Source organism: Musca domestica, unplaced genomic scaffold, assembly GCF_030504385.1.
Source record: "Musca domestica strain aabys unplaced genomic scaffold, Musca_domestica.polishedcontigs.V.1.1 78, whole genome shotgun sequence".
NCBI lineage: Eukaryota > Metazoa > Arthropoda > Insecta > Diptera > Muscidae > Musca > Musca domestica.
Window position 1 is genome coordinate 2,922,976 of NW_026712403.1, and position 23,508 is coordinate 2,946,483.

General features: G+C 35.2%; 4 protein-coding genes across 8 annotated transcripts; 2 read left to right on the forward strand and 2 right to left on the reverse strand.

The window, feature by feature from the left end:
• Window positions 1-1,149: 1,149 nt before the first annotated feature.
• Window positions 1,150-5,188, reverse strand: LOC101890372 (uncharacterized). Of its 2 annotated transcripts, XM_020036923.2 has the most exons (7): window positions 4,516-5,188; window positions 4,229-4,456; window positions 3,923-3,953; window positions 3,807-3,860; window positions 3,447-3,679; window positions 3,227-3,389; window positions 2,891-3,163 (listed from the first exon to the last, which is right to left on the reverse strand). In XM_020036923.2, exons 1-7 carry the CDS (start codon window positions 4,849-4,851, stop codon window positions 3,033-3,035), a joined length of 1,176 nt encoding a protein of 391 aa, XP_019892482.2. In that variant the 5' UTR covers window positions 4,852-5,188; the 3' UTR covers window positions 2,891-3,032. The 2 variants fall into 2 exon arrangements, with proteins under 2 accessions (XP_005184035.2, XP_019892482.2); XM_005183978.4 differs by lacking the exons at window positions 2,891-3,163; window positions 3,227-3,389; window positions 3,447-3,679; window positions 3,807-3,860; window positions 3,923-3,953 and adding an exon at window positions 1,150-2,690 and having other exon boundaries at window positions 4,516-5,044.
• A 3,055-nt stretch (window positions 5,189-8,243) lies between these two features.
• Window positions 8,244-13,753, forward strand: LOC101889303 (putative sulfiredoxin). Of its 4 annotated transcripts, XM_005183977.4 has the most exons (4): window positions 8,244-8,455; window positions 8,527-9,139; window positions 9,202-9,912; window positions 13,043-13,171. In XM_005183977.4, the coding sequence occupies exons 1-3, from the start codon at window positions 8,330-8,332 to the stop codon at window positions 9,909-9,911; spliced, it is 1,449 nt and encodes a 482-aa protein (XP_005184034.2). In that variant the 5' UTR covers window positions 8,244-8,329; the 3' UTR covers window position 9,912; window positions 13,043-13,171. The 4 variants fall into 4 exon arrangements, with proteins under 4 accessions (XP_005184034.2, XP_019892485.1, XP_005184029.1 ...); XM_020036926.2 differs by lacking the exons at window positions 8,244-8,455; window positions 8,527-9,139 and adding an exon at window positions 13,267-13,753 and having other exon boundaries at window positions 9,784-9,912; window positions 13,043-13,206; XM_005183972.4 differs by lacking the exons at window positions 8,244-8,455; window positions 8,527-9,139; window positions 9,202-9,912 and adding exons at window positions 11,931-12,090; window positions 13,267-13,753 and having other exon boundaries at window positions 13,043-13,206.
• A 2,901-nt stretch (window positions 13,754-16,654) lies between these two features.
• On the reverse strand, window positions 16,655-18,536 carry LOC101890040 (actin-related protein 8). Its single transcript, XM_005183976.4, has one exon. The coding sequence runs from the start codon at window positions 18,420-18,422 to the stop codon at window positions 16,659-16,661; it is 1,764 nt and encodes a 587-aa protein (XP_005184033.2). The 5' UTR covers window positions 18,423-18,536; the 3' UTR covers window positions 16,655-16,658.
• A 1,541-nt stretch (window positions 18,537-20,077) lies between these two features.
• On the forward strand, window positions 20,078-21,965 carry LOC101889124 (inositol polyphosphate 5-phosphatase K). Its single transcript, XM_059130630.1, has one exon. The coding sequence runs from the start codon at window positions 20,356-20,358 to the stop codon at window positions 21,880-21,882; it is 1,527 nt and encodes a 508-aa protein (XP_058986613.1). The 5' UTR covers window positions 20,078-20,355; the 3' UTR covers window positions 21,883-21,965.
• The last annotated feature ends 1,543 nt before the right edge of the window (window positions 21,966-23,508 follow it).

The following is a 23,508-nucleotide window of genomic DNA, read 5'->3' on the forward strand; positions in this document are numbered from 1 at the left end:
TTTGATTGCGACATAGTACATGTTATAATATGTTTACATTAGGAATTTTTCTGTGTTTACCTCCCTTTATGAGAATTTGTTGATAGTATATGCAATGGAATTGGCTATTATATTTACCATATCCGGTAAACTGTAACGTAAATTTTAAAACGAGGATGTCAATTCAAGATTTTCACTCTTTCTGAAGTATTTTTTATTTTTATACTTTGAAATCTCGCAATTTTTTTATTATTTTTTGAGTTTCCATAATAAAGGGAACATAGTTGCGATCAAGACCCATGGAAACGGAGTATAAAAGTCAAAGGCCGTACACATAACAATTCCAGTGGATTTCAACTATCAATTTCATTACGTATATGACACAATAAAAAGAGTCGTTTAGTTTAACGTGTACGCTATAGAACTGGCAGTTGAACTCCTAACGATTTAGTAAGTTGCTCTGTTCCAGTACGTGCAAGAATCTACTAGTTCTGAAATTTTCTTCGGTATCAGAATGGGAAAATCGGTTATCGTAGTAAAAACAAAATTTACATTACAGGCACAGACCAAGTGTAGACGTACTTTTAAACGAAATATCTAAACGTGATTTTACTGAAAGTAATTTGCACGGTAGGACAATACAGGTATGCATCAACGCTTGGGAACATTGATATGTCAAAAAATGTTAAATGTTTTTTTTTTTTTCAAATATGAGTAGATCTTTATATGTTTTCTTATACAACGTCTTTCGTAGGTTATTATAATTCCCATTCTTCAACAATTTTTCAAATTTAAATAATTTTTCAGTCAACATTTTCAAGTCCAAAGTTTGTTTGACAGTTAATTGTCCCAGCAGCTGTGTCGATGGGTCTACCTATATTCTTCTTCCATGGTAGATTGCCTGTACGTTTACAGTTTACTGAAGCTGGAATTTGTTCTATGAGAATATGTTTTTTTTTTTAATTTTCATTTGACATTTCTTTCCTTTATAAAAGTTTTAATTTCACATTTTCATAGAACAAGAATTGAGGCCCTGGATTTAATAAGTCTTAAAAAGGAGGTTAACCCTATAGAAAAACTATAATGTAAACATACTATTAGTATGATATTAAAATGTTTTGAATTATTTTCTTTTTCTCATTTAACCCAGAAAAATAAAAAAGCCCGCAATTTCTATTTTATGTCAATTCCTTTGCATTAAAATTTTGTTCTACATGTATCGTTCATGATATTTTTTTTTATAAAGATCACTTCAAGTTCAACTTACATTACTTTGTTCTTAAATAATTTCGTTTTTTGATGTATTACATCTGGCGATTATGCCGCCTTTTGTGTAGATATAGACCTGCAGCCTGGGCAAATGCGGATCCACATATCTTGCATACATATTTCTTAATCGCACTATGTATTTGTTTGTGATTTTGTAGATTTTTAGAAGTTCTAAATACTTTTCCGCAAACATCGCAACCGAATTGTTCGTCGCTGCAGTGAGTTTTCGAATGAACCATCATATTCGAACGTGTCGTAAATTCTCTATGACATCCGGCATAGTTGCATTTGTATTTGGGTGATGAAGAGTGGGAATCGTCTGCCGGAGAGAAATATGGTGAATTTTCACCTGTTATTATTTCAGCATTGTTGTCTATTGGTGGAAGGAGATTCAAATCAGGTAAAAGTAACTCATCATTATGCCTTCGTATGTGTTCATCGTAGATGGTTTTATCGCGAAAACTAGCTGTGCATAGATCACACTGATATCGCACTTCCCTGAATTGTGGATGGATTTGTTTGTGGCGATTAAGCTGCTCCAAATCATTGAAACATAATTCACAAACGGGACAAAAGTAATTCGAACCACCATTAAAATCGTTAATACTATTACCGCTCGGATTTATGCTGCTCGACGAAGATATATTCGAAAACTGAGAATTTTGCTGCTTGTGAGACATCATGTGGGCATCTAGTTCTTGTGTTGATCTTAAAACCGAGACACAAAGGTCACACTTAAACGGAGCAATATCACTGTCCATGAATAACAGCTGATCATAATAGCTATAGTTGGGTGTGAATATCTTGCCGGTTATTTCACACCTAATTCTTTCCTGCTTTTGTTTTGCATAATCGTATCTCAATTGGGCAATTCGTTTTGATATCTGTATGGGTGTCACCTCGATGATGGGTGCAAGTTCATTGGCCATTTGTTGAAATGCCTCAGCTTTCTTTTCTTTGTTGCCATAGTCAGCATGGTTTCTGTCATAAAAACAGGCGTATACTCTTAAAAGTTCTATCAATTTATTTGTGGATACATCATTCCATATGGCAAACATACGCTTTCGAGAGGCGGCCCCTTGAACAACAGTCTCCATATTTTCCTGTTTACCACCATATAAATGGTTTAAAAAGTATAATTCCTTGAAATACCACAAAGTACTGATGTTGGTATTTTCCAAAGCCATTCGCGTACATTCACGTTTATAGACAGTGCGCAAATTTTCCCATTTGCGTGTTATTGCATCTCTGGCTAATGTTAAATTATAACGTCTCTTAAATTCGTCATGCATCCATTTGAGAAATTGGTTGCGTTTAATACGATCTCGAAATTGCGGATGATCAGGATTCCAAAGAAAGGAGTTGCGTCGAAAGGCCTCAATAAGAAATACAATCATTTTACGATCTTTTATGTGGTTGGTTACACCCGGAATCGGGGAACTCTGTGTGGTGGGAAAAAAAGACTTCATTATATAAAGTTATAGTATCGATATAAGGTATAGGAGTTTCAAACTTTTTCAATTCGAAATCTAATATTTTGAAATTAATCTAATCATCCAGCAAACTCAAAAGTCGTTCGAACTGCGCAAGTGGAAAATTGCTACAGATTCCAAAATCTCTAGAAACTTTATAACAAATTGGATATGCTTTTATTTTTTATTGAATTGAATGCAAAAATCATTATCGCAAAGAAATTGTTTACCAAAATTGTAAACTAATACATTCTTCCATTAAAAGATCAACATAAAGAACAATTACACTTAAATTATAAATAAAAAGTAAAATTATGCCTCTTCCACTTCTAGTTTCCTTTTTTTGCACTTATTCAGTCTATCTTTGGCTGAATTAAAAAATCTACGTACATTTGCCTCCACCGTCGAATATGTGGTTTGCGGAATACATTCTACAGCTACATCTGTTCGAAGATTTCATATAAATTATATGGTGTCCATGTAAAATACCTAATATAAACGAATACCTTTGAGAATTTGTATTGAATTAAAATCTTTCACTGCAATATTAGACTTTAGGCTGGACCAAGAAAATTTAGAGCAAAGATTATCATCCTGAAATATAATTTTCAGATTATTGTGTACAAATTTCCTAATATCGTCCTGTGGTTCTCTTTTGAATCGAGATATCTGAAATTTAAAATGTTCAGAGTTAAATTCGAATTTAAGTCGCGAAATTTTACGTACCAAGCCTAATTTTTTCGTCTCATCTTTCAATTCGTTATCATAGTTTAGTACATCATCAACGGTCTTAAATATTAACGGTTGAATATTTGTATTTGAATAAGTTGTACGTTTAACATCCGCCATGGATTCTGTTAATGTATTTCTCAAAGCTACGAATTCCTGATTTCTTCTTTCATTTTGTTCAATGATAGTCTTATTTTGTTTCACAACGGTGACAAGTAATCTTTGAATATCTGTTAGGACAAATAAAGATATGGTTCAATATAATTTTGTAAAGCGTGACCCAGTAAAACTATCTAAATACTTTAATCTATTAGTAAGTGAACAGAACTATTTGATTGAGGATATACTCATACTTACTAGCTACGGCCATCTTGTCCGCACTAATATCAATCATTTGTGTGACATTATCAACTATCGAGAAAATAAGATATATAAATACGTATACAAATTACGGAGTTTCGCTAACGTTTTACCTTTAGATTCTAGGGTCCTTTTCTTTACATCCTGTTTTAAAACAAATTCAAAAAAAGACAAACTTTTTAAACTGTTATTTAGAATATCTCCAGAGATGGGTTAAACCTGTTTTTGTGCGAAATCAATGTTTAGATATTGTTTTTTAATTACTATTTTAAAAAGGCAGAAATAACGCACATCTTTTTGACTTCTACAAGACTTTTTGTTTGCTGAAGTATTTATTACATAGTTTTATACTTTGCTTTGTGTACTTCCTCGAATTTACGTTCTTAAAACCGTATTTGTCAAATATAGGCCGTACTTACATTTAATAGGGACTCTTCAACCATGTCATCATAATTAGTATCATCGCCACCGGTTTCTCCATCATCTTCATAATCATCATTATAGCTGGCATTAGATTCGGCCGCATAACTGGTATCTGCCATATAACTTGAATCCTCAGCCGTCATACTGAGATTTGTGTCATTTTGTCCCCCATAATATCCATCAAAATCGTTGTTCACCAAGGGTTCATTTTTAATACATGCAGCCTGTAATAAATATTCTTAATATCCTCTCTGTAAATAGTGAACGATCAAAATATACTCACATCGTCAGGATTGTCCTCGTCCAAATAGCACTTTTCTTCCTTGATCACGACAGACGAAGTCTCTGGCATTGGCGGATGGCCGCCTGTCAAGCTTTCATTTACTTCTCCATCATCGTGACGACGTTTATTTGGCCTCACTTCATTGCTAGTTGGACGCGATGCATGTTTCCTTCTTATATGTTCAATGAAAGCATTTAAATAAAGAAATCTCTCTGTACACAACACACATTCCAAAGCGAAATATTGTTGATCTTCCGTCGACATAACAATTCCACATTGTTTGGTGCAGCGACGAAATTCTTCATTTGTTGTTGGTGGATATGCTAGCACACTCATGGTTATTTTGTGTTTTCTACAGCGTGGAAGGGTTTCGCAAATGGAAAATTTCCGTGTTCTCTATATAAGCATACTAGTGGGCAAACTATATTAAGTGGCTTAGCTTTTTTATTGTAGTTCCTTTGCAAATATGAAGGCCACAAAGGAATACCCGATAAAAAAAAAACAGAAAGAAACTCCGGGTAATCTGTCTCTGTTGTTTACGAATGAGTGTAATGCATAACTTCTTCACTAAAGAGCTCGGAACTAGTTACAAATTAAATTGAATTCGACGGCGGTGCGACATGACAGACGGACGGCGTACGAAAGTCCGGGATCAATGTATATTTACAAAATGTATATTTACAGAGAAATTTGAAATATTGGCAAATGTTTGCAATGTTTTTCACCTATGCTTCGTCAACAGATAACAAAGATAAATCTTAGAAACTAGAAATTTTGTTTTCCCATCCTTAACTACAGAGCCCGTGGACGAATTTGATAATCGGCGATCAATGGCATTTAACGATGCCAAACAAATCAGCAATTCTTGATAGAGTGTGTTCACACAGGTCAGTGTGTTTACGTTCACGTTCAGTGGCGTAAAGGCCCATCTGCCCTCTTCTTTTGATATTAAAACGCACATTTAATAAATTTTAAAATAAATTTGCTCCTAAAGACAAGTTATATTGATTGGTCGTCTTTGTTTAAATTCATGTAAGTTTCACAAGTGACGTTTGTATTATTTTCTACCATTGTGAATTATCACAGAATAAGTAAAACGAATTTATTATTTAAAAATATTAATAATTTTATCTTCCATCATATCTACGCACAACGGGCTTTTTTCTTTAATGGATTTTCATTAATGGGGCATCTGTATATCGTTAAAATTTCATAAATTCAGTACATTTTTGTGCATTTGAACAGATTCCAAACATGATACACTATTTTGGTTGGCATGTTGTATTACACGACCCATATAACTTTAACCACAGGGAAATTCGAGAAGAACCACATCAACCAAAGTGCAACTCTACTTTCAATATTAAAAGATTACAATTTACAAAAAGTTGCAGACACAGAAAATTCACCATCAGTTACCATTAAAGCAAAATAGGTTATCAGGAAAAATCAAACAATGTTTTTACAAAAGAATTCATAAACATTCAACTACTGGTTTCGTTTCTTTTTCTTTTTTTTAATTTTTATAATAGTGAAAACCGGCGAAACAAGAATGGAATTTTAGGTACAATATAGTTGTGTTCCAAAATTGTATAATGTGTTGCGTATTAATGTCGAAATATGCATTTATTTTGCAGCCTAATTTGATATAATTTTAAATTATTGTATTTTTTATTCAAAACAATACACACACATACACCAAATGTGTATATGTTTTGACAGAATAAGGACACAAAAAGAAAAATTTGCGGGGTGGCTTTGTTTTACCTTCTGTAATTATGCCATGATTGTACTTAAAGTGAATTATGTCACAGAAGTTGAATAAAAATATTATCCATTTCATTACAAATATATTTTTTATAATTTATTGCAGGAAATACTCAGTAAAAGTTTTGATTTGCGAAGATTTGTCATTCTATTTGGAAGATTTTTCCGCATGTAATGTGAAGATTTTCTGGGGCTTTGACTCTTCAAAACTGAATTAAAATAAAACGTCATTCGAGGACTACACAAGACCAAGAGTTCAAAATCTCTACTTTTATATGACCAGGCCCCAGCAAAGATAAGCAAAATTCGTCCTCAAAAATAGCAAACATACAACTTTTTTACGTGTCGAGAAACGCCTAAAATTATAAATAATTTATTATTTTTGTAAAATATGTGACTCGTCTTATGAAAATAAATTTCTATTTGAACAATCAAAAGGCTATAAAACCCTCCAAAAAATGGAACTAATTTGGTAATAATAAAAAAAATCCGAATGCAGAATATAAGGAGTTACCAGTATATTGGGGTCAATGCATGGTACAATCATGGTACAATGAATTCAAGGTAGGGCAGAACTACCATATGATTTCAATTTTTTTATTTTCTTGGCTTAATATGTCATCTTTATTTGTTTATGTATGTGTTTTCTTTTCAATACCTTTCATTCAGTTATCGCGGTTTTCAATTATTTATTCAAAATAAATGATTTTTTATTGTTTTGATACTAATTCTGACATTACAAGCCAAACAGGTAGACCTCTATACTTGCAATTTTTTCAAAGTTGGCCTACCTTCTCTTCATTGTACCATGGGTCAATGTGGTTGTGCATAGGCAACTTTTGTCATATCCATTATAGTATTCCAATTTCGAAACTTGGAACAATTCCGATGAATAACGTGGCAAAAAATTAAAAAAAACCGAATAAAGTGTCACAGGCCGCGATTCCGGTGAGTAATGTAGCTAAAATCATCAAAGTACCGATATAGGGTGGCTATGTGAAGACGTGGAACTGTACAGACAATTTTCTGTCACAGGAACTATTAGGAACTTATAAATACGAAATTAGAAACAATTCCGGTGAATAATGTCACAGAAATCAGCAAAATATCGAATATAGGGAGGTAGCGACATATGGGAGCTACACAAAAACCTGGACCTGCATATACAATTCTCTGTCATAGGCTGTAGTAACCATTATGATAATGTCGCTGAAATCAGCAAAATACCGAATATGGAGAGGTACAGTTATACCAAAAGTCCTGTCATTTCCACAGGCGGACGGACGGATTTCCACAGACGGACGGACATCGCTAAGTCGGCATAGAATTGTATGCTGATCAAGAATATATACCTTGTGAGGTCTAACTGTATTCTTCGATGCTTCTAACTGTCATGGTACAATGATATCAAGGTAGGTCAACTTTGAAAAAAATGCAAGTATAGAGGTCTACCTGTTTGGCTTGTAATGTCAGAAATAGTATCAAAACAATAACAAAATCAAACAACTTGTTGCATTTATTTTGAATAAATAATTGAAAACCGCGAAAACTGAATGAAAGGTCAACACTTCTTTTCAAAACCAGGTTCTATATATCTCTAAAGGATTATTTCGCTACAAAAACTCTAGATTTTGTCGATGCATACGATGAAATAAACATTTTGAAAACACCCGAATTTGAATATTTTCTGAACAATTTTTTGTTATTGACAAGAAAACACATACAAAAACAAATAAAGATGACATATTAAGCCAAGAAAATAAAAAAATTGAAATCATATGGTATCATAGCCCTACCTTGATATCATTGTACCATGCTAACTGTATTCTTCTACCATGGACATGTTTGTAAATGTTCTATAGCCTAGAAATCTGACAAAAGTCACAGATAACTGGATTAAATTCAGAAGTTCACTTCACAGAATAATTCCATTGAACTTTTCTTTCCCCGGAATGCGGCAAACCAAGAGATTTTTTTAAATTAATTTAAATTTAAGTTCTATTAATTTAATTTTAGATTTATAAATTAAAATGACATTGAAATAAATATGAATAACAAAGGTGAGAAAACTTGTGATTTGTGTAAACAAACATCCAGTACCGATGAGGAAGATGTTATCCTTTTTGGAGAATGGATGACAAGAAGTAATATAACTGTTCACTATTATTGTTTGGTACGTAGTCTGCAACTATTTTATAATAATAGTATGTAAATTAACTATATATATCATTTCTCCTCCTCCAGCTCCTTTCGACAAACTTGCCACAGAATGGTGAAGATCACGGAGGAATATTGGGATTTCATTTGCGTGACATACGAAAGGAAATAAAATTGGCGACGAAACGGCATTGCATGTATTGCAACGCAAATTATGCTACAATAATGTGTCATGGTTGCAAAAAATATTTCCACCTAATTTGTGGTCACACCAATAAGTGTCTGTCGGAGTTTATTGGCGAGTTCAAATCATATTGTAGGAACTGTGTTCCTCTCAGCGATGAACAAAAGGCCCTAATGAAATCTAATCCCCAACCAAACAAAGCTGCGTGCTATATATGTAGACAATATATGGGAATATACAGTCCGACTAATTGGATTAGTGCGAAATGCTGTAAAAATGGGTATGTTCATAGTTTATGTCTAAAGAAGTATGCTTTGAAGGCTGGCTACTATTTGAAGTGTATATGGTGTAAAAATAAAGAGTTTCGAGAAGATATCAAATATATGGGTATATTTGTGCCTGATCGTGATGCAGATTGGGAACGTGAAAAAGATGCATACAGAGATTTGCATCGATCCACAAAGCGTTGCGACATGACACCATGCAATTGTCCGAAAGGGCGGGTATATACATCACGTAAGATCACATTTCAATAATAAGTGGACAATTTGGAATAACATTGGTTTTACATATTCCAGCCAAATGGTCAATCATAAGATGTACCTTGTGTGGTCTTGTTGGGGCCCACAATCCATTTTGTATTCCCGACACAGACATTCCAGTACGAGAATTTAAATGTGATACATGTTCGGTAACGGAACGTACCATAGTTAGAACATTATCAGAAACTCATCATTTTGAAGAGATATCTGATTTAGATATATCCTTGAGGGTAAATAAAGGACCAACTATTGAAAATTTAGATGAGCAGTGCAGTAGTGTTAGTACCGAAATATCCAATGATTCGATAGCAACAGCTGTAAATCCATCATTGGAAGGTTTAATTCCACATTTAACACAAAATTCCGAGGATTTGCAAACGTCGAAAGGGGATGAAAAAATAGGATCAATTGATTTGGCAGCAAAAATGTGTGAAGTCACTCCTAGTAGTAGCAGCCATTATGAAAAGAACTCCACATTACATAAAAGTATGAATCGAATAGATGGCAATGCAAATGATCATAATATGCAACCCGCTACGGAAGTTATAAATATGGAAATACACAGGAATTTACAACAAATTCAAAATGAAAGCAATATTCGAGATCATGACATGCGATTGACTGTTGAAGACAAAAGCACTGCAAATAACAGCGATGATGAAAATGCAGAGAGTGATGAAGATCCACCTGATTATGCCATTGATATGGCCGTTGATCATTTCCTATCTGTCTTTGGATTCAAGTGAAGTATGTTTACTTTTTGTTTATTTCATTTTATTTATTTCCCTATTTAATGAGACTAACCTTTTTAAGCTAATATATCATCTAATATATATCATCTTCAGACAAGAACTTGGGATGTGTAAAATTTCAAGAGAATCGGATGCTTATTTCATATCTTATGAGCGTTTTGTTATTCAAAGTTTTGACCCCTTTATGGGAAAAGGACAATATAAGTATAAATTGAAAGCTAATGAAAATACCTACCCACCAAGTGTTCACATGACCACCACTTTAAAAAAGGATCAAATTTAGAAAAATTTAGTTCGCGTAACCATTATTAGACATACCCAGAGGAGTAAATCTCAAGCTCTACCTAAAACAGCATAAAATTTAGAAAAACTGAACAAAATATTGTAGCTTTTTGGAAAGGTTATAGTGTCATCTATTATTTGGCATAAACGGGGCCTTTATCGACATTTGGAAGATTTTTTAAAAAAAATCCGGTTCAAAAAATTAATCAACCACAATTGACCGCTTGTTTGTTAGGTATTTTCATTAGCTTTCAAATGATACTAAACTATACCATCCATCATCTTGGTCCCGGACTTTTGAGTCAAATATCCGGGTCCGTACCCCAAGAAGAAATTACTTTCCCGGAATCAGGGTGCAAATACCTACCTCTGGAAAGAAATTTAAAAAAGGAGGTGTACACTAACTTTGTCATTCCGTTTGTAACATCCCTAAATATTCGTCGTAGACCCCATATAGTATACAAGGTGAGATGAAAAAAACTGCAACCAACTTCAGACTGCAGTCATTTCCAAGCCACTCGTCCGACAGCTGTTAAAATTATTCCAGTGACAGCTCATTGTATAGGTTATAAGCGTACAAAAGCATTTTGGTGAGAATTTTCCAGAAAAAAAGTTATTCGTTTCTGGAGGGTGTATTAAAGCCTTGGGTGCGCAAACATTTTGGCCGCAGACGTTGGACATTCCAACAGGACTCAGTACCATCGCACTCAGCACGTGTCACCCAAGAATGGTTACAAAATGAAGTTCCTTGCTTCATTTCCAGCGCACAACGACCACTAAAATCTCCGGATACCAATCCGTTGGACTATTGTGTCTGGAGTATTTTGGAAAGCTAGGTTGGCACTAAAAATACCAAAGTGTCCATCACCATAAGCAAGCGCTTCGCCGGGAATGGGCTAAAATACCACAGAGCAGCATTCGGGCAGCGTGTGACGGTTTCATTTACCCGGTTGAAGGCAATAATTCGTGCTGCCAAAGGTGACCAATTCGAACAAATCCAAATTTATTCTAAAAGTTGATGCTATTTCCGAAATTTTTTGCTTTCATTCATTAAATTTTTAGAAAATGTAAAAATTATGGCGTTTGACTTTGTTGCAGTTTTTTTTATCTCATAATCAGCACCAAATTCTACCTTCCGATATTCGGTATTTTTATAATTTTTGCACATTTTTTTACGAATTTGTCGTGTGGTTCAAGTTCCGATGGCGGAACATAGTTTATATAGGTCCACTTTCTCGTATAGCCCCCATATAATGGTACCTCTCGATATAAAATATTTTGATGATTTTAGCCACATTTTACTAGATCTAAGCCCTTGCAATAATGGCTTTTATGGCGAAATTTTCTCGTGCTCTTAATGACAACAAAAATAAAAGTCAATTATCATGTTTCTTATGAATCATTTCTTTGATTTAACTTGATCGTTGCGCTATCAATCGTTGGGTTTATTTCGAACTTATAATTTTCCTCACAAATTTCTACGTTTATCGTGCGGGGCTAATAGTTATTTTAATGTTTTAATATCTAGAGATATAATCTAATTTGGTCAAAACAATATTTCTGAAGGTAAATATTATATTCGAAGAGTGAGTACATGATGTTAGGTAGGTATAACAAATTCGATGACCACCGGCATGCATACAAATATGAAAACTTAAAGCTTTTAACTATTTCCGTTTAAAGCTAAAACAGCTAAAACTCAAACGTTTAGTGCATAGTTTGGTGTTGACTGAGTGAGAAGATAAATTAATAATTTGGTGAAAAAGTAAACACAAGTTGTTATCCTTATCAATCGCGTTAAAAGATAAGATGACAAAAAAAACTACAGAGAGGGAAAGTAAAAAAAAAAGAAAACATGTGAAAAGTTGTTAGACATCTAAACGGAGGCAAGGTATTGAAAATACATTTGAATAAAACAACGAATATTACAGTAGAATATTCAAGTGGCTTTGGGGTGAGGCCACAGCTGATAAATAAAAAATAAAAGCATATATTATTTTTCTGTATCAAAACAAAAGTGGAAAAAAAGACATTTAAATGTTTATCAAGCTTTAAAAATAAACAAATATACATGTGTAGTGTATAAATTGAATGCTAATTAACAAAGTGCATGAGAGAGGGGCTATTGTTATACATTGCAATGTCCAATATTTATATATATATTGTTTTCTTTAAATGTGGTATTTCTGCATAATAGGTGCACCAATTTTTTGGCCTTTTTTGCCTTCAACTTGTCTCAATCTAAACAAGTTCAAAACCATTAATTGAAGATTGTTATCAAATGACAAGCTAATAATAAGTCTGTTTGCTCGGTGTTACTTTATCTTGGATGTTTTCCCCCACTTTTAATATTCTGACACTCTTGTGGCAATAATAAACGCTATGTACCTGCACCTCCCACAGATGTCTCATTACCCGGCTTTTTAAGATATACTTAGCTGCTGGTGTGGTTGCCTTAAAAACAAACAAAAATAAAATTGTTAGCTACTACAAAAACAACAAAGAAAGCGCAACGCAAAATCAAAACAAGTTCTAGTGAGGGAGGGGTGACAAAACAACAGCAAGGCTGTTCATGCAAAGCTTTTGTTTGGGCAAATCGGTCAACGTCTTGAAATGGAATTCATTACAAAGTTTGTTTTGCCAGCGAGCAGACGTGTTTTCGTCCAGATCACAACAAGTATGAACGTTAATTGTAAACATTTAATTTATTTACTCATTTTTTTTCTTCGCTTTGGAGTGAATTGGCAAAAACTTGAAAACTTTCTCAATTCTCTCTCGCATCCAACAAAGAAAAATGTACAACTCCAAGTTGCTGATTGTAATAACAATTTTCCATATTACAGAAAGACTTGATTCCACCAAAATGTCGGCAGCCACCTGTGTTGATCGCAGCGTACATTCAGCCAATATTGAGGAAATTCATAATGTGCCAATGCGAGTTATACATCGACCCATCCCACCAGTATTAGATGATGATAAAGTGAAATCTTTGATGGAAACCTTAGAGGTATTTTCCGTTTAGTATTCGATTTTCATATTGTTATTAATTTATTTTCATTTTTTTCAGAATGATCAGCAATCTGTTAATGTGCCACCCATTGATGTTCTCTGGATAAAAGGTTCCAAGGGAGGTGATTATTTCTACAGCTTCGGAGGTTGTCACCGCTTTGAGGCCCACAAACGATTGAATCGTGACACAATTAAAGCAAAACTCGTCCATTCAACACTAGCCGATTTGTATACTTATATGGGTTCCAGCACACCCAAAAATTTAGAATAAGCTCAACTTTATAGAGATTTTTTTTTTTAATTTTTTTATGTGAGATTTTATGTTTTATTCCGTTTTATTGTATAAAAAATATTAAAATTAATATTGGTTCCTCCACAAAAATTCCACAGGTATTAATAAAGAAGACATTTTATATATAAATTTACAAGTCCTCTATTTAAGGACAAAATACACAATTCTTATATAAGTTGGGTTTCTAGAAGACATATAGGTTTTACAATTGTTTAAAATATTTCAATAAATACTTCTTTACCCACGCCCAGAAGACTTCTTTCACCCAATGTAAAAGATTCCACAACATCTTGGGAATTAAAATTTTGCTGCGTAACATATTCCCTTCATGAATGTTAACCGGTTTTCAGGAGGACTTTATTGCAAATATATATTGTTATTAAATTTGCAATTTTATTGCGCTATTGTATAAATATTAGATTTCGATTTTATTTTTGAAGAAATTTGTTATTACGTTGTAAATAAGAACCCATATATAATATATTAAGTTTGGATTATACAGAAATGAAACATATATTTATTCAACTGAGTTGATTACTGGATTTCATTTTGAGCGTTACGAAATTGCTACATGTAGCGTCCATATAAACGAGAGACCCTAACCTCACATTCATGCCAACGAACCAAAGTTAAATATCTTTAAAGGTCTGACTTAATATTGATTGGAAGAATGGCCTTTTTTATACCCTACACCACATAGTCGTAAGGGTATTATGTCTTTGTGCATTTGTTTGTAACATGGAGAAGGAACTGAGATAGACCATTAGTTACTTTTGAGGATCTTCATAGAATCACTTTCTGAGTCGATTTATGCATGTAAGTCCGGTTGTCCGTCCGCCTGTCCATGTATTCTTGTGAACAAAAGGCATATCGCATTTATTATCCGATTGAGATAACATTTTCCAAACATTATTTGTTTGGCCCAAGGACGAGCTCTATTGAAATTGGTGATAATCGGATCAGATTTAGATATAGCTCTCATTTATCTTCAACCGAATGGCCAATATAAATCCTAATGAACTGAATTTCAGCACATCCGACAGAATTCAGTCTAGAAGCAACATCTAATTTGGAGAAAATCGGTTCAGATATACATCTCCCATATATACAGGGTGAGATAAAAAACTGCAACCAAATTTAGACTGCTTTCATTTCGAAGCCACTCGTCCGATAGCTTTTAAAATAATTCCAGTGACAACTCATTATATTGTTTACAAGCGTACAAAAGCATTTTGATGAGAATTGTCCAGAAAAAAGTTATTCGTAATGGAATTCAAGCGTGGTAGTGGGATTTATATATATTTGCCTGGAAAACCGCAAGTGGCTATCGTTAGAGCACTCTAGGATTTAAATGTGAATAAATCTTTTGTGTCTCGTACCATCGCTCGTTACCGTGATACTGGTAGCGTAGCCCGACGTCAAGGAAGTGGACGGAAGAAAACAGCAACATCAGCAGAAATGGTTCGGAAAGTAAAGAAGCGACTTGAACGAAAATGGCTCGTGAGCTGAACATGTCGCAATATTTGATTCGGTAAATTTTAAAAAAATCAGCTCAGAGCAAAGCCATTAAAATTCCAAAAAGCGCAAGAACCGCAACCGCACCAGTTCAGCAGTTTGTAAACAAACAAAATGCTCGTGTTTACTTGACAAAGAGGTCAGCTAAAATTGTGCACCAGAACTCAATTGATTTACTTGACAAAGAGATCAGCTGAAAATGTGCCCCAGAACTCAAGCACCGACCATGGTGATGTTGTGGGCCGCCATAACAGACGTTGGTCGCTCTCCGCTCGTATTAATCGACCGTGGCATCAGAATAAATGCCCAATATTATCGCGAAAATAGCCTTGGGCAAGCAAACATTTTGGTCGCAGACCTTTGACATTCCAACAGGACTCAGCACCATCGCACTCAGCACGCGCCACCCAAGAATGGTTACAAAATGAGGTTCCTCACTTCATTTCAAGCGCACAATGGCCACCAAATCTCCGGATACTAATCTAGTGGTCTATTGTGTCTGGAATATTTTGGAAAGCAAGAAAGATCACTTTAAGAAAGCGCTTCACCAGGAAATGGGCCAAAATACCGCAGAGCAACATTCGGGCAGTTATGACGGTTTCATTGGCCGTTTGAAGGTCATAATTCATGCCAAAGGTGAACAATTCGAACATATCTAAACTTATTTTAAAATTTGATGCTATTTCCGATATTTTCAATCAATAAAATTTTAAAAAATATGTGAAATTATGGCGTTTGACTTTGTTGCAGTTTTCTTATCTCACCCTGTATGTTTCATCCGATTTGGTGTGAACGAAATTTGGTACGGTACATCAGATACTGCTCGAAAATACCTCTGCCAAATTGTATCAAGCTCGGTTCAAATTTGGATGTAGCGTCCATATATATCTTCAACCGATTTCGGGTTAATTGTGCACCAAATGACCAATAACATTCCAAATGGCCTGAATCTTTGCACATTCGATAGAATTCAGTCTAGAAGAAAGCACAGCAAAGTTTGAGAAAATCGCTTCTGATATAGCTATATCTCCCTTATATATGTTTCATCCGATTTGGTGTTTAAGTCCCTCATATTCGTAACATGCATTCGACAACAATGATATTTGGTACAAGATATCTTATAGAGCTCAGAAATACCTTTGCCAAATTTTATCGAGATCGGTTAAGATTTGGATATAGCTCCCATATATATGCTTAAATCGATTTCTGGCTTATTGTGCAAAAAATGACTAATATCAGCCCAAATGGAGTGAGTTTCGGGACGTACGTTTCCATTTGTGGAACTCGTCTCCGATATATATTTTTTTTAATATAATCCTTCTCGAAGAGATATCATCAAATCTATAGTGGAAATTAATTTCGAATTGAATATGCTTCCCATATATTAGTTCCCTCTGAAACCAAACTAAAACTGCTCTAAAGCCAAATGTTTATAGGTGGTGTGATCTACTTCAAATAAATTCTTTTGTTACGAGAGCTTTGCTAAATATGCATATTGGTGTAGGGTATCATATAGTCGCCCTCGCCCGACTTTTGACTTTTCTTTACTGGTTTCTTGTTTATTCCTAAAAATCTTAATGCTAAGCTTTTAAATAATATAATAAATTTACAATTTTAAAAATAACGGCAGTACAATTCCATATTCACCACATAAATATACTTTTCTCACGTAATATACGTAGTCCACATTTTTGCCATTCATCAGCGAATAACCATAGTTCCGGCGCACTTTCTAAACATGACATAATGGCAGCACCTTTCCATGCAATCATTGATGCCTCCATTTCCTTGACACATACATTTACCTCGTAGGCATATTGTTCAGCCGAACGTACGTGTAGAATAATTTTTTGTTCCAACCACTTGGAGAAGCCGCTTAATTTACTACCACCACCCACCAATAAAATACTGCCATACATTTTACGTTTCATATCCTCGGTCATGCAACGTTCAATACTGCGTACAACAGCCACGTCAATGGGTACAATTTGACCGCTACCAGGTGCAAAGTACATCTGTTCTTCCTTATCCGTGTTACGTACATTCGCCGAACGATCGTCAACATCAAAATTGTCAACCACAACGAGTTCTTCGTCTGGTGTATCTCCAGTTATGGGCATAGCTCCGTCAAGCAATTGATCTCCTCTGCCATTACGTACTCGTCCCGTTTCCCGAATATATTCTGCATCGAAGCAATCTTCTGGATCAGATTGTTGGCTGCTGCGCATTTGTAATTGTACCGTCTTCTTTTTCCCAGTTATATTAAATAATTCAGTATGAAAGAATGCCAGAGGGGCGACAACACATTCATCGCCCAACTGGAAGGTGTAACGTAGTCGCTTGTTTTCCTTTTTCACCTCAAAGATTTTCTCTTGGGCTCCACATACCTCCAGGTTTAAATGACAATAGAGCTCTTTTAGATTATTGATAAGAGCAGCGTCAGCGTAACTTTCCTCAACATTGCATTCCTTGTAGGGAAAACTACATTTTCTCAATAATGCAAGGAAAACTTGCGCTAAATCTCCGCTACCATAGCCTAAGCGTACTCGGGTGTCGGGATGTGATATACCATCTTCAACACATGATATTGAACATTTTTGATCGCCCACATCAACGACACATGCATAACCTAAACCAGCTCCAAATGTGGCGGCAACATGGTCCTGGACTAGAAAACAAGCACGGAATCCCAGACGTTGTAGCAGTATTGTCACTAATTCTCGCAATACGCTTCGATTGTAGACGTCACTAATTACCAAAACAGCTCCGTATTGTCCCAAAGTACGCCGGGGTATTCCCATGCGTTCCTCAATCACATGGCACCATATAGACTCCAAATCAGACATTACAGAGGTCACAGAACCACCAATGTTGCTATGTAAATTAAGATCTCCTCTCTTCATTGGAAAGTGTATGTTATATTCGTTTCTTTCATCTTTATTCAGTCTAAGAATATCATCATCAAAAATGTTTACTTTTATTTTCTTTGATTCCACTTTATCATCTTCTTTTACTTCTGTTATCTCACTTTTAATTGAAGTATCTAATGGAAGTTCTTCAGGAACAGATCTTCGATTGAATGTTGCAATTTGCTGTGGCGGCGTGGCTATTCGAAGTCGCTTTGCACCTCCTCCACGTTCTTCATATTGTGTGACATGCGATTGTAATGAATGAGAAACTAGAAGTCGGCTTTCCTCAAACTCTTGCATTATGTCAATATCCTTTTCTTTGGCCAGGTTTGGTAACATGGTATCATGATATCCCAGGCTCGTGTCTTGTTTGCTGTCTGTCGTCTTACGAAGCCTTCCGATTGCGTGCAGTATAGTTATGGGATTTAGGTCACTAGCACGACCAATGCGCAAATGAAGCGATCCTGGATGGATTACTATTATTTTCTGGGCATGCATTGTGAGGTTTCAAGTCAATTATATATTTATATTGGGAACCTTTGGGTTCTATGTTTCCTAAAACCGGGAGAAAAACCTGTTCGGTTTGTTTATATCAGCTTCTTATACAATGTAAACAATAGTCAAAGTGAAATGATATCTAACTTTGTTATGAAGGCAAAGTTAAAAGCGTTCCAGTGTAAATGTGGATTGATTCATGGTAGAAGAATATAGGTAGACGCATCGACACAGCTGCTGGGACAATGAACTGTCAAACCAATTTTGGAATTGAAAATGTTGAATGAAAAATTATATAAATTTGTAAAAATTGTTGGAAAGCACGAATTATAATAACCTCCGAATGACGTCGTATTAGAAAACTTATTAAAATCTACTTATATTTAAAAAAATATTTAAATTTTTTTTTGACATATCAATGCTCCTAAGCGTTGATGCATCTACCTGTATTCTTCTGCCATGGATTGATTCATGGAACAATAACACGAGGTAGAATAAACAAAGTTTATATGTATGTTTAATGATAAAAAAAATTAAAAATTATATCAGTCATATCGTTTATTTTTCGCGCTATTCAACTCCTTTTAGAAATGGGAAAAATTATCAAATTAATGAAAAAAATTCGTAGACATAATTTTGAATTATTCTGACAGGATGCGGATATAGTCTCAGGTCTGTATTTTTGTAGCTTTACGGAGCTGCTCTATCTCCTGATTGTTCCATGATTACAAGATAGGTCAGCTTAATTCAAAAACACAACTCTGAAGCTAGCGTCTTTCAACTAGAAATCATAAAAGATTAGAAAGATAGTGTCACTTGAAGAATTCAGAAGCAAATCTGTTTCAATCATGTCAAATGAAACTATTTGTATCTATTATTTGACTTTGTTTAAAAATATTTTTTTTTTTAATTCTAGTTAAAATCTCTTGTAAATTGCATAAAGCAGACAAGTAAAATGTCCTCCAATTTTCTTCAAATTTTGGCACAAGTTCATTTTTGAACCAACATTACGTCTTATATCGGCCTAATACTTCCGGTAGCTCTCCACAAAGGTACTAAATTTGAATACTCAAACGCTGTGCTTCAAACTTCGCTTATCTAAATATTTCAACCAACACTACATCTGGTGTAAATATGATATATATCGTCCGACGCTTTTTGGCACCTATCACAAATATTCATAATACTTATAAAATGCGAACCGATTGACCGATTTTCGTCTAACTTTGCATATCCATGTATATATAAACCAACATAACATCTGATGTGACCACATTTCCTTTCATGGTAAAATAATACAGCTAGATGCATCAATGCTAGGGAACATTAATGTGTCAGAAATTTTTTGACATTTTAATTTGAGAGAAAATCTCGAAAAATGAATTGAACTCCTCGGAATTTTTACAATTTGGACTTCAAAATATGATTAAAAAAATATTTTTAAAATTTTTGATTAAAAACACTCACTGTACTTCAAAATATGGTTACAATTTTCATTACTCCAAACCACCACAATTTACTCCCCCGATATTTTGTTTTAAAAACAACTTATTTTGAAATATGCAACCGCCTACTTCGCTTATGCGACCACATAATACAGCTGTCTTTGAAATGTCACTATTTTTTTTGATACATCTAAATGTCGACTTGTATAGCCCTATGTTGTCAGTCGAGTTTATTGTTTATTTGTGTCAGACTCATGAGAGTGACTTCATTTATGGTAGCGCAATATTTAGTGAATTAATAAAAAAACAACAAAAACAATAACCATAGTGAACGTGAAACGACAAGTGCGAAGCAAGTGTCAACAACAACAAACAAGCAGCTACCATATTTGACCATATTTTCGATAAGTAAACTACGAAATCGCTGTAATTTAATTGGATAAAACTATTGTTGAGAGAACACACAGTTACAATCTTGAACTTTCCAGGCAATGAGTTCAAGTAATAAAGATAGTGCAGCTTCTGTTGCTGCCCATATGAATGGAGAAGGCAGCAGCACCACTACGGGTACAAACATATTGTCCACCCAGCTAGCAACATATCGAGTGTTTGTGGTCACTTGGAATGTTGGTTCCCGTTTTCCAGACAACATTTCATTGCGCAACTTGTTGGGTATTAGCAATCTGGTCGAAGATCATCATTTACCCGATATATATGCTATTGGATTGCAAGAGGTCAATGTTCAACCTCAACAACAAGTATTGGGTTTGTTCAAGGAAGACCCTTGGACGGACAAGGTCAAGCACTTGTTGAAGGATTTCAATTATGTGCTCATTAAAACCGAGCAAATGCAAGGATTATTGGTTAGCTTATTTGTGAGACGGCAGCATGTACCACATTTACGTGATATTGAACCAGAATTTACACGGACTGGATTCGGTGGCATTTGGGGCAATAAGGGTGCCGTTTCGGTGCGTTTCAATCTTTATGGCTGTGCCTTGTGTTTTGTGGTATGCCATTTGGCTGCCCATGACCATCATTTGGACGAGAGGATTGAGGATTTCAAACAAATAATGGATAATCACCACTATCATGTGCCACGCTATAGGGAAATCTATGACCACGATTACGTTTTTCTTTTTGGTGATTTAAATTTCCGCCTTATGGGTGATGATTCAGCCCAGGAAATTCGTGATAAAGTTATCAAAGACGAGGCTCTAGAGGAATTAATGAGTCGTGATCAGCTTTCATATGTTCGGCAACAGACACAAGAGGCATTCCAATTACTGCAAGAACGTAAACCTGCCTTTCCACCCACCTTTAAGTTTCACGAAGGTACTTCGGACTATAATCTGAAGAGAAGACCAGCATGGACAGATCGTATTTTGTATTCGGTTCAACCGAACAATAAACAACCCAATAATAATTTGGAAATAGAACAGTGTGCCTACAAATCCATTCCTGGCTATTGCATCAGTGATCACAAGCCGGTGACTAGTGAATTTACCATTAAACTATATCCCAATTATCGTGCGCCATGTGTTGAATTCAAGGACATCACTGCTTGGAAAATTGACGAGGAAAACACTGTGGAGTACAAGAAACCTTTGGATTTACAAGAACGCGATTTCGATTGGATAGGCATTTATCCGGTCAACTATGCTAGTCTTAAGGAATATGTTTCATATGAATATGTCAATAAGACAGAGTCTCCTCCATCCACTCCAGAGGCTAATGATCCATTTTGGGATAGCAATACAGGAGGACGCAGACATCGCAGGCATGGCCATCGCCATCACAATCCAAATCGTGAGCGTGTACGACGTCAACAACAAGCCAATGAGGAATTAGTTCGTCTTGAATTTGATGATGATGCCGATCTTAAGGATGGCGAAGAATATGTGCTAATCTATTTCCATAACACCGGATTACGGGGTGTATCAAGTGTGGCTGGCATAAGTAATGTTTTCAAGGCCGAAAAGCGACCCTCAACACCGAGACTTTCCAACGTAGACTAACAGAGGTTTTCATTTGGCTATGCCAGTGATATATTATTGATATGAAATCCGTACCACCAAACAACCCCCGAACCAATAAAACCTTAAATGAAACCTCCTCGGTCCTACCTCGATTTACCCAAATTTATGGAAAAAGGCATTTCAAAAACAAAAAAATTACACCGAATTGTAAGTAGAATAATTCAAAATGTAAATTAACATCGTAAAACTAATTGTCCATTGTGATGTTGACGATTTTCCACACATCCATTATCACATGTAATTAGTGACACTGTGGAAAAAGTAACAAGCTTACATTGATATTGATGACATTGTGCTTATCTAATATAAATATAGATTGGCAAAGACAAATGTTGGGGGGCTCCAATGAACAGCGATAAAATTTATCAACATATATTTGTTATTTATTGGAAAGTTTTAGGCATTGATAGTAGTAGTTTTTATAAATGCGGAAATGCGTTGGATTTTTATACATTATATATTAAAATCTTCGCAAGAAAATCCCAAATTATCTCTTCTAGAAATGTAAATTTTTAAAATCATTAGTATATACATAAATATGCTATCAATGTAAATATTTCCGCATTATAAAGGGTGAGATACGCCATTATTTTTATTTTTTAATTGTATTGAATTAATGCAAAAAAATGTCGGAAATAGCATCAGATTTTAGAATAAGTTTAGATTGGTTCGAATTGGTCAACTTTGGCACGAAATATGGCCTTTAAACGGCCAATGAAACCGTCACACGCTGCCCAAATGTTGCTCTGCGGTATTTTGGCCCATTCTCAGCGAAGCGCTAGCTTGAGGTGATCGACGATTTGGTATTTTTTAGTGCCAACCTTGCTTTCCAAAATACTCCAGACACAATAGTCCAAAGGATTGGTATCCGAAGATTTTGGTGGCCATTGTGCGCTGGAAATGAAGCGTGCTTGAGTGCGATGGTGCTGAGTCCTGTTGGATTATCCAAGGTCTGCGGCCCAAGGTTTTAATACACCCTCAAGATTGTTTTCGAGATAATATTTGGCATTTATTCTGATGCCTCGTTCGATTAATACGAGCGGAGAGCGACCATCGGCTGTTATGGCGGCCCACACCATCACCATGACCGGCGCTTGAGCTTTGGTGGCCAACCGAAGGTGCACATTTTCAGCTGACCTTTTTGGCAAGTAAACACGATCATTTTGTTTGTTTACAAAATGTTGGACAACGAATGTTTCCTCATCGGAGAAAACCAAATTCGGCAGTTCACCACTTTCGGCCAAGCGAAGCAACTCTTTAGCTCTTTTGTGCCTATTTTCTTTCTGTTGCGGTGTAAGTTATTGCACTTTTTGGAATTTCAATGGCTTTACCTGAGCTCATTTTTCAATATTTGCCGAATGGAATATTGCGATATGTTCAGCTCACGAGACATTTTTCGGCCACTGCAACGCGGGTTTCTTTACTTTTCGAACGATTTCTGCTGATGTTGCTGTCTGTGACTATTTTTTTTTACCAATAATCGGTTAGGGACTTTAGCAAAACATGAATTTCGGCGCAGATTTCCTGACTGTCCAACGCCTACTTGTGAAACACTGCGACGTTTAGCCGCTCGCCTTGAAGAGACTTGCACAACAAAAGATGCTG

Bases quoted from the DNA above. Each gene is read 5' to 3' on its own strand.
- LOC101890372 (XM_005183978.4), bottom strand. From the start codon at position 4,851: ATGAGTGTGCTAGCATATCCACCAACAACAAATGAAGAATTTCGTCGC. The intron at 4,457-4,515 runs GTGAGTATATTT...TATTTATTACAG, and splicing joins ACGAGGACAATCCTGACGAT to GCTGCATGTATTAAAAATGA. The intron at 2,691-4,228 runs GTAAGTACGGCC...CCCACCACACAG, and splicing joins TTGAAGAGTCCCTATTAAAT to AGTTCCCCGATTCCGGGTGT.
- LOC101889303 (XM_005183977.4), top strand. From the start codon at position 8,330: ATGAATAACAAAGGTGAGAAAACTTGTGATTTGTGTAAACAAACATCC. The intron at 8,456-8,526 runs GTACGTAGTCTG...CTCCTCCTCCAG, and splicing joins CTGTTCACTATTATTGTTTG to CTCCTTTCGACAAACTTGCC. The intron at 9,140-9,201 runs GTAAGATCACAT...TACATATTCCAG, and splicing joins AGGGCGGGTATATACATCAC to CCAAATGGTCAATCATAAGA.
- LOC101890040 (XM_005183976.4), bottom strand. From the start codon at position 18,422: ATGCATGCCCAGAAAATAATAGTAATCCATCCAGGATCGCTTCATTTG.
- LOC101889124 (XM_059130630.1), top strand. From the start codon at position 20,356: ATGAGTTCAAGTAATAAAGATAGTGCAGCTTCTGTTGCTGCCCATATG.